The sequence below is a fragment of the Oryx dammah genome, unplaced genomic scaffold (genome assembly GCF_014754425.2).
Source record: "Oryx dammah isolate SB20612 unplaced genomic scaffold, SCBI_Odam_1.1 HiC_scaffold_1, whole genome shotgun sequence".
NCBI lineage: Eukaryota > Metazoa > Chordata > Mammalia > Artiodactyla > Bovidae > Oryx > Oryx dammah.
Window position 1 is genome coordinate 26844431 of NW_024070185.1, and position 13237 is coordinate 26857667.

The 13237-nt window shown below is 43.9% G+C and overlaps 1 protein-coding gene across 3 annotated transcripts in view; it reads left to right on the forward strand.

Annotated features, from left to right (window-relative positions):
* The first annotated feature begins 9493 nt into the window (after positions 1-9493).
* BNC2 (basonuclin 2) overlaps positions 9494-13237 on the forward strand; it is a 480757-nt gene continuing 477013 nt past the window's right edge. For all 3 annotated transcript variants that reach the window (XM_040237854.1, XM_040237863.1, XM_040237881.1), the window contains exon 1: positions 9494-9640. In XM_040237854.1, the coding sequence (XP_040093788.1) occupies positions 9638-9640 (3 nt within the window). In that variant the 5' untranslated portion in view covers positions 9494-9637. The remainder of the gene's footprint in view (positions 9641-13237) is intronic.

A 13237-nucleotide genomic window follows, 5' to 3' on the forward strand; every position in this document is an offset into this window, starting at 1 on the left:
CCTCAGGACTGGACTCTAGAACAGAGATGCAGTCCTTGCTTTCCCTTACATACTAGGTGTCCTTAGGCAAGATAATTAGAGATTCAGAGCCTCATTTTCATCTCATCTATCATGACTAAATCTACAGTTTTGGGGAAGATTCAATAATACACAAAAAAGAAAGAAAGAAAGAAAGTAGGTACTCAGTAAATTTTAACTATAATCTTAAATGATCTTTATTTAGTTGTGTCTCTTTTTCTGAGCAGCTTCAAATGATCTTTAGAAGTTGGACATAAGTTGGCACAGACATGAAGTGGTAAAGAGCAAACAATACATCTGAATGAAAAATCAAAAGAAAAATGTAAAAGTGAACATGCATGTTTTCTGGGAAGTCTATCTGACTAAAGTAGCAGGTTCATTGTGTAGATACAGTAAGCCATTCATTCATTCATTCAATACTGATTTATTGAACAACTGCTAGGCACCAGGTGCAATGTGAAAGTTGAATAAAAGTGAACTTTGCAAAGCAAATATTACAATTTGACTTGACATGGTAGAAAATTGTGACAGGGTAAGATGGAAGATTTATTTATTTAGCTACTTCTTATGCAGGGGAAAGATGTGTGTAGTAAAACAGAATTGAAAAAGGCCAAATCTGGCAGCAAATGGATTAGAATGGGTGTAGAAGGTTAATGTAAGGAATATAATTGAAAAACTGTACAACAGTTAACCTGAAAGAATGGTGGTCACCTGAATGAAATAAAAATGGACGGGAATGGAAGGAACTTCTATGTGATTTAGTAAGTGACTTGATTTGGGAAAGGAAGGCAAATCAAAAATGATTCAAAGATGAGTATACAGTTTGTCCTTAATTGAATAGAACAGTAAAGGCAGAAAAAGTATAGTTGGGAAGAGTAATTTGGAAGGGTTATTGATGGTTTCAGTGTCTGGTTAAGTTTGAGCTGAAGATAAGCTATTTGTTAAACATTCAGTCAGCAAGATCCACTTGGACATTATAAACAAAGGGACTAGATTTGTGGGAAACAGAATAGCTACAGAGATCAGGTTGCAGTCTATGGTTCAGATACTCCAGAAGAACATAATACAAAGAAAGGAGAAAAACTGAGTTTTGACCTCCTGGGCAAATTTCAAATTGTGTGTGGGGAGGAGTGAGTATGAAGGAGTAGAGAGAGCGATGAGGAAGGAAAGAGCACAAGAGAGTGGGGAAGAAATCACTGGAAGAGTTTTGGAAAGAAGATCAACAATATCAAATGCATCTGAGAGTCAAAGAGGATGGGCAATGGGATAAATGTTGCTGCAATTTATCCACAAAATGATTAATGGATAACTATAGAATAATGCAAAGCTTAAAAACAACTTCTAAGGTAGAACAATTTTAGAATATTTTGGCATGACAAACACAGATTTTCAAATTTCTGACATATTAATCTTCAGAGTCAAGAATAAGAAACTGGGATTCCTGAGAGTTCCCCAAGTCACAAGTTATTCTGCATTTTTTATAACACTTCACTTATGTATTATTAACTAATAATGAGTGACCATAATCATAAATAGTGAATCATTTTCTGTGATAGAGGTTTTCTTTAATTATGGTTTATTAGTATTATGAACCAGTATATTTGTGAGATTATATACTTAAGTAATACATAAAAACTAATTCTACCTGATAGGGTCATTTAATAATAGAAAGCACTAAAAAAAGGGGGGGGATCGTTAACAAAAATGCCAAAAGAAATACATGAATAATGTCAGGATCAAGTCACAAAATTTAATATTTAAAAGTTATCTTTGTTAAAATAAGAATTTAAAACTCAGAAAACATTGCTTTATCTGACAGTCTTGATCTTTGTTTCATGATTAAGCTTACACTTGTAGAAAAATTTCCTTTGGTTTTGTGCTGATGTTGGTCAAATTGTTAATTATGAGTCTAAAAGCATGTTCAAGTTGAGCATTAGCATTTATGTCATTTCACAGAAACTCATTTTTCTCTTAATGATGAAAATATTTTGTCTGTCATAATTTTGGATTTGCAAACTGAAATTGAGTTGCTTTAAGTTCAGATTTTTTTTTTCTTTTTGCATTTCTTGGGTTAACGCCTTTACGAAAAACTATGGTCCATTGTGAATACATTGGGTAGTATTTGAATAATGTATCATTCAGGATCTTCTAGCGAGGTTAATAGCACTGCACAAAATCACAGATTGAAATGATCAATTTAAGGACTTATTTGGTTTCCAAAGCATGTTATCTCATGCATTCATTCAAATTTGTACATTGTTGTTCAGTGGACTGTAGCATGCCAGGCTTCTCTGTCCTTTACCATCTCCCGGAGCTTGCTCACACTCATGTCCATTGAGTCAGTGATGCCATCCAACCGTCTCGTCTTCTGTGGTGCCTTTCTCCTCCTGCCTTCTATCTTCCCCAGTATCAGGGTCTTTTCCCATGAATTAGCTCTTTACATTAGGTGGCCAAGTACGGGAGATTCAGCTTCAGTGTTCGTCCTTTCAGTGAATATTCAGGACTGATTTCCTTTCAAGATTGACTGGTTTGATCTCCTTGCAGTCCAAGGGATTCTCAAGAGTTTTCTCCAACACCACAGTTCAAAAGCATCAATTCTTTGCTGCTCAGCCTTCTTTATGGTCCAACTCTCACATCCACACATGACTACTAGAAAAACCATAGCTTTGACTAGACAGACCTTTGTTGGCAGAGTAATGTCTCTGCTTTTTAATATGCTGTCTAGATTTGTCATAGCTTTCCTTCCAAAGAGCAAACATCTTTTAATTTCATGGCTACAGTAACCATCCACACTGATTTTGGAGCCCAAGAAAATAAAGTCTACCACTGTTTCCACTGCTTCCCCCATTTATATGGTATGAAGTGATGGGACTGGATGCCATCATCTTAGTTTTTTGAATGTTGTGTTTTAAGCCAGCATTTTCACCCTCTTTCACTTTCATCAAGAGGTTCTTTCGTTCCTCTTTGATTTCTGCCATAACGGTGGTGTCATCTGCATATCTAAGGCTATTCTTATTTCTCCCGGCAATCTTGATTCCAGCTTGTTATCCATCCAGCCCAGCATTTCTCATGATGTAATCTGCATATAAGTAAGCAGGGTGACAATATACAGCCTTGAAGCACTTCTTTCGCAATTTGGAACCAGTCTGTTGTTCCATGTCCAGTTCTAACTGTTGCTTCTTGACCTGCATTGAGGTTTCTCAGGAGGCAGTTAAGGTGGTCTGGTATTCTCATCTTTTTTAAGACTTTTCCACAGTTTGTTGTGATATACACAGTCGAAGGCTTTAGCCTATTCAATGAAGCAGATGTTTTTCTGGAATTCCCTTGCTTTTTCTATGATCCAATGGATGTTGGCCATTTGCTCTCTGGTTCCTTTGTCTTTCCTAAATACAGCTTGTATTTCTGGAAGTTCTTGATTCACGTACTGTTGAAGCCTAGCTTGGAGAATTTTGAGCATTACTTTGCTAGTGTGTGAAATGAATACAGTTGTGTGGTAGTTTGAATTCTTGTGTATGTGCATTGTCCTTCTTTGGTACCGGAATGGAAACTGACCTTTTCCAGTCCTGTGGCCACTGCTGAGTTTTCCAAATTTGTTGTTCAATTGTTATAGAATTATAATACTTCTACCAATTTCCAGACAAATTTTTATCAAGAGTTGGAAAAAATACACAAATTTGAGGGATGATAGGAAGGAATTCCGGAGAAGGCAATGGCACCCCACTCCAGTGTTCTTGCCTGGACAATCCAGCGACTTCACTTTCACTTTTCACTTTCATTCATTGGAGAAGGAAATGGCAACCCACTCCAGTATTCTTGCTTGGACAATCCCAGGGATGGTAGAGCCTGGTGGGCTGCCGTCTATGGGGTCACAGAGTCAGTCAGACACGACTGAAGCGACTTAGCAGCAGCAGCAGGAAGGAATTCTGGCATGGAAACACAACAGAGGAATGCCACTTCTCTGTAACATTTAGGAAGCTTTGAGCTTCCCTGGTGGCTCAGATGGTAAAGAATCTGCCTGCAATGCAGAAGATACAGGTTCAGTCCCTGAGGTGGGACGATCCCCTAGAGAAGGGAATGGCTTCCCTTCTGGAATACCCACTATAGTATTCTTGCCTGAAGAATCCCATGGACAGAGGAGCCTGGTGAGTTACAGTCCATGGGGTCTCAATAGTGTTAGGCATGACTTTGCGACTTGTGGTTGTCTCTCAGTTGCGTTCAACTCATTGCGACCCAATGGACTGCAGCACACCAGGCTTCCCGGTCCTTCATCATCTCCTGGAGTTTCCTCAAACTTATGTCCATTGAGTTGGGGATGCCATTCAACCATCTCATCCTCCAACTTTGCAACTGTTGCTGCTGCTGCTGCTGCTAAGTCGCTTCAGTTGTGTCTGACTCTGTGAGACCCCACAGACAGCAGCCCACCAGTCTCTACCATCCCTGGGATTGTCCAGGCAAGAACACTGGAGTGGGTTGCTATTTCCTTCTCCAATGCATGAAAGTGAAAAGTGAAAGTGAAGTCACTCAGTCGTGTCCAACTAGGAGCAACCCCATGGACTGCAGCCCACCAGGCTCCTCTGCCCATGGGATTTTCCAGGCAAGAGTACTGGAGTGGGTTGCCATTGCCTTCTCCATTATTTTTTGCTGCTGCTACTGCTGCTGCTGCTAAGTCACTTCAGTCGTGTCTGACTCTGTGTGACCCCATAGACGGCAGCCCACCAGGCTCCCCCGTCCCTGGGATTCTTCAGGCAAGAACACTGGAGTGGGTTGCCATTTCCTTCTCCAATGCATGAAAGTGAAAAGTGAAAGTGAAGTCGCTCAGTCCTGTCTGACTCTTATCGACCCCATGGACTGCAGCCCACCAGGCTCCTCTGTCCATGGGATTTTCAAGGCAAGAGTACTGGAGTGGGTTGCCATTGCCTTCTCCATTATTTTTTGCTACTATTTGTTATTTGGGTCTCCCCTCAAAGACTTCACCTCTTCCTTCATTGGCGAGAACTAAGAAACATGTTCATCCTTAAACCAATCACAGCAAAGATGTAGTCCAATCTAGTCTGACTTGAGATGCGGAAGAAGGGCAAATTCTTGTGTATGTGGGCAATTGCTTATTGATATTTGCTGTATCAGAAATTTAAATTCTGAAAAATTTTAAATAGAGTTCTTAATTTATTTAAAATAACAATAAAACCATTGTTTGCTACTATACTGTGGTAGGCTGAATGAGGGCTCCTAATAATGGCTCAGGTTTAGTAACTAGAAGTGGGTGAAGTTGCTCACTCATGTCCAACTCTTTGCGACCCCATGGACTGTAGCCTACCAGGCTCCTCAGTGCATGGAATTTTCCAGGCAAGAGTACTGGAATGGCTTGCCATTCCCCTCTCCAGGTGATCTTCCCAACCCAGGGATCAAACCTGGGTCTCCCACATTGCAGGCAGATGCTTTACTGTCTGAGCCACCAGGGAAGACTTAGTCACTAGAACCTGTGAATAAACTACATGTGATTCAGGTAAAGGATGTTGAGGTTGGTAGATTATCCTGGATTATCTAGATGGGCCCCATGCAATCACAAGGGTAGTTATAAATGAAAGTAGGAGACACTATCAGCTTGATGTAGCTTGAGAAAAACACATCTGGCTATTATAGACTTTGAAAATGGAAGGGCTATCAGCCAAAGTGAATATGGGTGGTCTCTAGACACTGGGAAAGGGAATGGATTCTCCCCAAGGGCCTCCAGAAAGGAAGGTAGGCCTGCAGGTACATTGATTTTAGTGTAGTGAGATGCACTTTGAACTTCTGACTTCCACAATTATAATTTGTGTTTTTTAAGCCACTAAATTTATGGTAACTTGTTACAGAAGCCACAGGAAATGAATATATATGTGTATTTTGAAATAACAAAGAAATGTTTTCCAAAACAATAATGAATGAGAAAATTAGCATTTATAATTTGGGGAATCTAATGCCTGATATAACAAAACGTAGGTGGATTTTTGTATCTGTTTCTACATTCAGTCTGTTGTGATGAGGTCACATTATTTCTGGAAACTATACTGATGGAAGAATGTGAGTAAGAAAGGCAATTTCTCAATATTATAATGAAAAGTTTTGACCTCATGGCCCCCCTAAAACAGTCTTGGGGACCCACACAGGTGCAGGAAGTCAAAAGTTTTGCGCCATGCCCCAGAAGAACAAATATGGAGGTCTTTTTCCATGTTCCTTAAGTGAACTTGTCTGGCTTTAAGGTAGGTCATCATCAACATAGCGTAATGATTTTAACATTTCTTCCTTAAGGAATGGCAACCCGCTCCAATTTTCTTGCTTGAAAAATTCCTTGGACAGAGGAACCTGGTGGGCTACAGTCCACGGGGTCGCAAAGAGCCGAACACAACTGAGCACACACACAGACATTCAAACAGCATTTTCAAGTTTATTTTGTGCCTGACACAGTTTTATAAGTGAACAAGGTGGACCCTTGCCCCAACAGAGCTTACACTTTAGCTGAAGAAAAATAATAAGCACAAAAAGAAGACAACTTCAGATATTGCTAAAGGATATAAGAAACCAAGTAATGGGAGAAAGAGTGAGTGGTAATTTGGGTGGTAGGCAAAGAGCTACTTTGCCTGAAGAGAAGATCCAGCTGGGAGGTGACTAATAAGGAGCCATTGGAAAACAGTCAGGTAGAGAGGACAGCAGGGGCAAAGAACAAGGAGTGTGGCAAGGTAAAGGAACAGAAAGGAAACCAGTGTGACTTTAGTGAAGTCCATGAGAGGAATGAAAAATGAGGTGGGGGGGCACAGTTCAAAGAGTCAGGCAGGTGTAGATCAATGGGGTCTTGTAGGACACAAAAAGGATTTCGGGTTGTCTGAATGGCCATACAAACTCACTGGAGGAAATAAAGGGACTGGAAGTTCTCTTATCCCGATTGCTTCTGTAAATTCCTCCACCTTCTCCAAGGGTTCCTCCTCAGCCCAACATATCCCCCATCTTTATAATGACTCTCCAGAAAGGCACCAGACCCCAAATACACATATGTTGCCTCACATAAACTGTTTGCTAACATAAAAAACAGACAAATCTGGAACCAATTGGGAATGTAAATTACAGGTTGTTCAATGAGGAATAACTTCTGCCTATTGGCCAGTGTAGGTGCACAGCCAAAAAAGTTGTGTGAATACAATTGTTTGGCAATTGATGGTCTGTCACTTGTCCAAAGCGGTAAGTGTGTGAATGGATTTGTACGGGTAATGACTCTGAAATTAGCAACTCGTTTTTCTCATCTCTCCATGATACCGGAAAACACATTTGAACTTGGCTCATTTCTAGAGAAATCTTGCGATGATCCTGAGTGGCTCAGAATGCACATTTGGTCATCATTATCCCTTGTGTAATCAGTTTCTACAAACTATAGGATGATGTTACAGTTATGTTTACAGAATAAGAGAACATGCTCCACACCTTAACCAAATCATTTAAAGAAAGATGAGCCTTTTTAGATATGCTTATATAAGTATACATAGGTAGTCATTAGATATCTAGTCTATACTTTGATTTTTACTATAGTGTTTGAAGTAATCTTCTGATTCCCACTAGAAACCTCTAGATGAACCATGTGCTTAAAACTCCAAGGAATTTAATCTATAATATTGCAGGAGTGTCCACCAGACACTTTTCCACAAGAGAATTCACAGAAGAAGCAGAAATGACTTCAAACCTGTTCTGAAAGGGCCTAGAAACCATGAGGAATTTGGACCCAATCAGAACACAGAACTGCAGGTGCAGTGGCCCCACTGTTAAAAAGTTGGATCCACGTGAATAATAAGCCTAATCACATTTTCAGAACTGCTGTGGCTACTTGGGCTACCTGGTCTCTCCTCAGCCACGGCTCCTGAAAATTTTAATTATTGCGAAAATATATTAAACTTAAGAGCAGGCTTCAAAGAAAATAAAACTTCGTAATTCCAAGGCTGCGTATTTCCAAAGGAATTTGATTCTGACCTCTGAAGGCAATGGGGGCAGTCTCTCCCTCTACTTCGGGGAAGAGAAAAAGAGAGGAGGAATAATTTTCTCTTTTTAGTAGTAACCGGTAACCAGACCTGTTGTTCTGCCAAGCAAGCGTTCGCCTTCGCCGATTCTGATTGCCAAGTGCTCAGGGAGTGGATGCTCCAAACCTGTGCCTGCCTTCCTCCCGTCAGAAAAGCAGAAAGTTTGCTCAGGCTATGATAAATCTGCACAACGCGGAGAGGTTTTTGGCACAAAATGTACGTTAGGAAGATGACGGTGATTAAACACTACCCCCTCCCCCATTCTTGCGGCCGGGGAGTGTGTTTTGCCTGCATTTAAGAAATGTCCTTCAGCAGCAGGCGTGTGCGCGCTAAGCCAGCAGCCAGCGTTTTTGTATCTCCAGGGCAGGGTGACTCGGGCCGGCTGAATGTCACCCAAAGATGTGACCGGTCTTCCCCTCGCGGGCATCCGCGAAGGCGGCAGCCTCGTTCCTCTCCCCCGGCGTCTCCAGCCAGAGGCCCGAGGCCCAGACCACGCGAAGGGGAAGGAAGCCTTCGCCACAAGCCGGCGTCTGGGCCGGCACAAAACACGCCGCCACCAAAAAACTTTTTTATACCAGCCGCGCGAAACTTGTGCCCTTTTCGCCCGGCACGTTCTCGTTCCAAGTTGCTGGCCCCCTGGGTTTCCTCCGCTTCCCTCGACTTCTCCCCGGGGGGCCTGCGGGGGACCGGGGGCTGATCCCCGAGCGGGGCAGCTCGGCGGGCACGGAGGAGGAGGGGAGGGGAAGGGGAGACGAGGAGAGGGCGGCGGCGGCTTGGGAGGAGGAACTGGTCAAAGGGGACCCTGACGGGCGAGTGCCCGAAAAGGAAAGCGACGGCGCGGTTTGCTGCAGTCGGAATAAAGTTCGCGCCCTTTCCTCTGCGTTTCGCAGCCTCCCCTCGGCTCTCCCCCACTCCTTTTTGACAGCTGGGCGCTAGCGGCCACCTCCACCTCCACGCCCGCAACCCCCCGGGGGCCGCCAAAGTTGTTTTTCCATCCCCAGAAAGAGCAGGGGGGAAAAAAAGTAACAGGGCGCGGGGGGCGGGAGGGAGGGGAGAAATATACATCCTCCTGCACCAACCCGGTAGAAATCGGCGGACAAACAACTAAACTAACCTACTTTTATTCTGCAAAAGGGAAGCAACATTGTAGTCAACGACAATTTTGCAGAGAGAGGAGAAACTTGTAGGGCTTGCAGGTCCGTCCGAGGTCACCTCGCCGGTTACCCCCCCACCCCCGCCCCCAGCAGCCCCCATCCTGGCACAGTCTGTTCCTTTTCTTTTCTGTTCCGACGAGCCAGGGGAACTCAGCAGGCTCCGACTTGGGGAGCAACTGCGACCCTGGGCGCGGGTGTAAATCAGTCACCTGAGCGCAGAGGGGCCGCGGCGAGGGCGCGCGCTGGCGGGCGGGCGGGCGGGGAGAGGCGGAGGCGGCGAGAGCGGCGGCCCGGAGGAAATCGGGAGGGGGAGGGAAAGAAAGGCCGAGACAGAAGGAGCGTGAGGCGGCCGAGGGGCTGGTCCAGGCGCGGCCGCTAAGAGGAGACCAAGAGGCGGGGGCTGCACTTGACAACCAGCATGCGGAGATGGTAAGAAGTTTCCACCCTCCTTTCCTTTTTATTCTAGACTTCGGAAGAAAGGAGCCCCGCGCCCGCGCGCCTCGGGGGCCGCTCGGGGGCCGTGTTTTCCACCAGTCCTGCGGCGGGAGGTAGAAGGGAGGGCGGGCAGGAAAGGGGAGCCCCCAGTCCACCCCGCTCCCGAAATCACCCCTCAACTTGGCCCGAGTGTTGGAAGAGAGCTCCAGGTGGGAGGGCGGGTGTGCGCGCGGGCTCGGGGGGTTCGAGAAGGTCGCCCCTCTCGCGGCCCGCGAGCAAGGTGAGCGGCAGGCGAGCGGACGGCTCCAGGGAGTTGGGACGGGCCGGGAGGAAGGCGGGGGCTGATGGAGCGCTGGAAGGAGCTCCGGGCGGAGAGGCACGCCGTTTGGACCCACGGTAACTTTTAAAACTTGCCCGCGGGTGCGGGACCGGCGGCTGGGCGTGGGCGCCTGGGCGCGCTGGTGCGCCGCCCGGGGAGGACACCGCCGCCCCGTCCCTGGCACCTCTGCTTTTCCCGTCTCCTCGCCCTCCCATTCGGGAACCCTCCCTTTGTAAATGAAGAAAATGTAGGAAGTGCTTCTGGAGGTTTTCTGAAGAATGTGCAAAACGCTGGGCAGCAAAATCAACCTTAGAGAGAGAGCGATTTGGAAGTGCAATTCGACACTAGCCGATTCTTGTTACTTACACATTGATTGCAGGGTGGCATTTGGGGCCCGGAGAGGGGGCAGGAGAAAAAAAGGAAAAAACCAAACACCTAACCCTAGGTGAAATTCTCTGTAAAGTGAGGCTGAGGTTTAAAAAAAAAAAAAGTTCCAAGTCCAAGTGGTGGAAATGGGGAGGCTTGCGAAGCGAGATTTCAGCACAGCCCCTCCGCCCGAAGCGGCTTCTCTGCAGCGAGGCAGCGGGCAATTAACTCGCCGGGTGCTGAGCGCTCTGTCCGCTTTCGGGGAAGTGATTTGTTAGAGATGGGGCTGGACCACTCCCTTCCTTTTAGTTTGCCCCCACCCTTTGCTGCTGTTGTTGCCCCCTCTTGGGAATCTGATATACCGTGTTCCGCATGTAGATGGACTGTGTAAGAGAAAGGGAGATAGCGGGTTGGCATTTTTTTCTCTTCCCTTCCCCCTAATGTGACATCTCTTGTTTCACTGATCAAAGTCACAACTGGAGTGTAGGACATGCGACTGTCAAATGCAGGCACCAAAAAAAAAGAAAAAAAAAAAGGAGCTTGAGCCCAAGTCTGTGGTTACAGTAACGCTGACAGAAATTAAAGTGGTTTTGAAAGCAGCGTGCGATTTACGGTGGTTCCCATTTACCCTAGAGTCAAGCTGTTGTAAAACTGATGTACAAAAGACATAATAAAATAATCCTGTGTACCCAGGATTAAAGTGGCAGAAAGTGGCCTGTTTTATTGTTTTTCATGTACTTAGTGGAGAGTTGCAATGGTTGGAACCTGTATTTAAGTGGAGGCGTCAAAACAAAATATTAAGTATATCTATTTAGCACTCGAGGGTTTTTCTTATAGCGGCATTTTACCGAAGAACACTGTAAAAGACAGTTGTAGGTATTATTTTCTTTTCCCTTCCCCGCTAGCCTACATACTATTTGTCCACACATCTATTCCCAAATACTAGTCACTTTGAACAGTGGTTAAGCACATTTGTCACCCGCTGCTTTGTATTCTGCAGTTTCAGATGTTACTGTGCACACACATACATTATTTAAGTGGTGGAATTTATTTTGGTGTAGTGTGTATGATCTGAGGACTTACTCGAGTCATGAGACCCTGTGCAAGTTAATAGAACTTGCTTCACCCTTTGGAATCACCCCCACCCCCTCAAGAAAATCCCTTGTGAACTTTCATAGGGTATCTGTGTTTTATGTTACATTTGTAGCTGCTTTATTTAAACCGTTCAGTCTTAATGAAGCTCTTGAAGCTTTCTGTTCCCAGAGAGCAGAGTATTTAAAATCCAGATTGCTAATCACTTTACCAAAGTACAGGAGTAGCTTCACCTGAGGCAAGCAATACTGAGCCTGGACGTGAACTCTATTTGAGTATCCTGTGAGAAAAGTCTCAGACTGTCTTTTCCACCCTAGAGAATATTAAGTTCGCTGTTGTTTGCATGTAAGGCTTTGAGAAAGAACCAGCCCCTGAGTGATTTTTAAAAATAAATAGAAAGAAAAATATTAATGGCATTCGCACCTTCCCAATACCTGATTTTTTTCTTCCCCCTGAAATGTAAGATACCTGTCAGGCAGGGATATGTGATTACAGAAAGCGGCAGACAAAAGCAGAGGTGACTATTGCTATATTAAAATGTAAGTGTTACAGTTTGAATTTCCATGTGAGAGTTTTTGAGTTCAGTGCTTTACATAACATTTTGTCCTAATCTTGCTTGCTGTCAGGGATGTTTCATGGTTGTGCAATTGCTGCAGTCAAGAATGCCAATTTGCATTCCAGGAGTGTCATTTGATTACTTTTATCTGCACAGCTCCAAGACCGGCCCAGACCTCTCGTTTCATCTTGCCATGTCACGAGTCAATGCTGTGTCGTCTTTTCAAAAATCTGCCTGATTTAGACAAGAAAGAAAAGTACTTTCATGTTGCAGCCGCAGTCCCCTGCTAACTTGTCAGCAGCAGGATATGATTCACTTGGGCCCAGAAGAATGGAACAGAGAGGCGGGTTAGGCGGTTCAATAAAGCCCACGGACAGGTAGTGTGTGACGTCCCCAGAGAGGCACAGTTAATGAAGAACAGGTCTGCTTAGTTCTCCACACGCTGACCTGGTGCTGTCCCCACAGTTTTCTCATTTGATCTTTCCCAGCAAATTGATCTTTTCTTGTATTTTTTTGCCTTCCAAGTTAGTCCTTGTGGGACTGAAATTAGCAGAGCAACTTAAGTTGGATAATACAGCTGTTCAGAAAAGAAGAAATTGGACACTGGCTCAAAAAGAGGTGGGGGGTGGGTGGAAGGAGCTTTTCTTTTTGTTATTGTTTCTGGTAATATTTCTTATATTAAGGGAGCCCCAAATAGGTGATGACTTGAAGGTAGAGTTTCCCTTTATTTTTAATTTTAGAGTTAAGGTTCCACACCATTTTAAATGGTCCTCAAGTATTTGAAAGATAATCCTAATGAGTAGGATTTAGCATTTTTTCATATTCATTTGTTTGAAATGATTTGCTAGTCGACTTTGTGTCTTTTATGGCTATTGTAAGGTAGACTAAATATCAATGTCATACTTGGGCTATATTATTTATATTTTTCTATATCACAACAGTTCCAAGTTATCCAGGGCTGAATGGCATAAAAGATTAAACAATAAAAATTACTAACAGTGTTGTGTATAAATATGGTAATGGACATGTTTTCTACAAATTACCACCAGCCTCTTTTATATAAACACCACAAACACACTATTAATAAAATATTTTTAAAAATTTTCAAAATCCTGAATTTAAGTGTATGTTTTTAGAACTGAGACCAGATTACAAGTTTGAATTTCTGTAGATGGCTATTGTTGTATGTCCTTATTTGTTGATTAAACTTAATTTTAGCAAGTGAGTAAATCTAAGGTTGGGAATGTATACGGCTTTT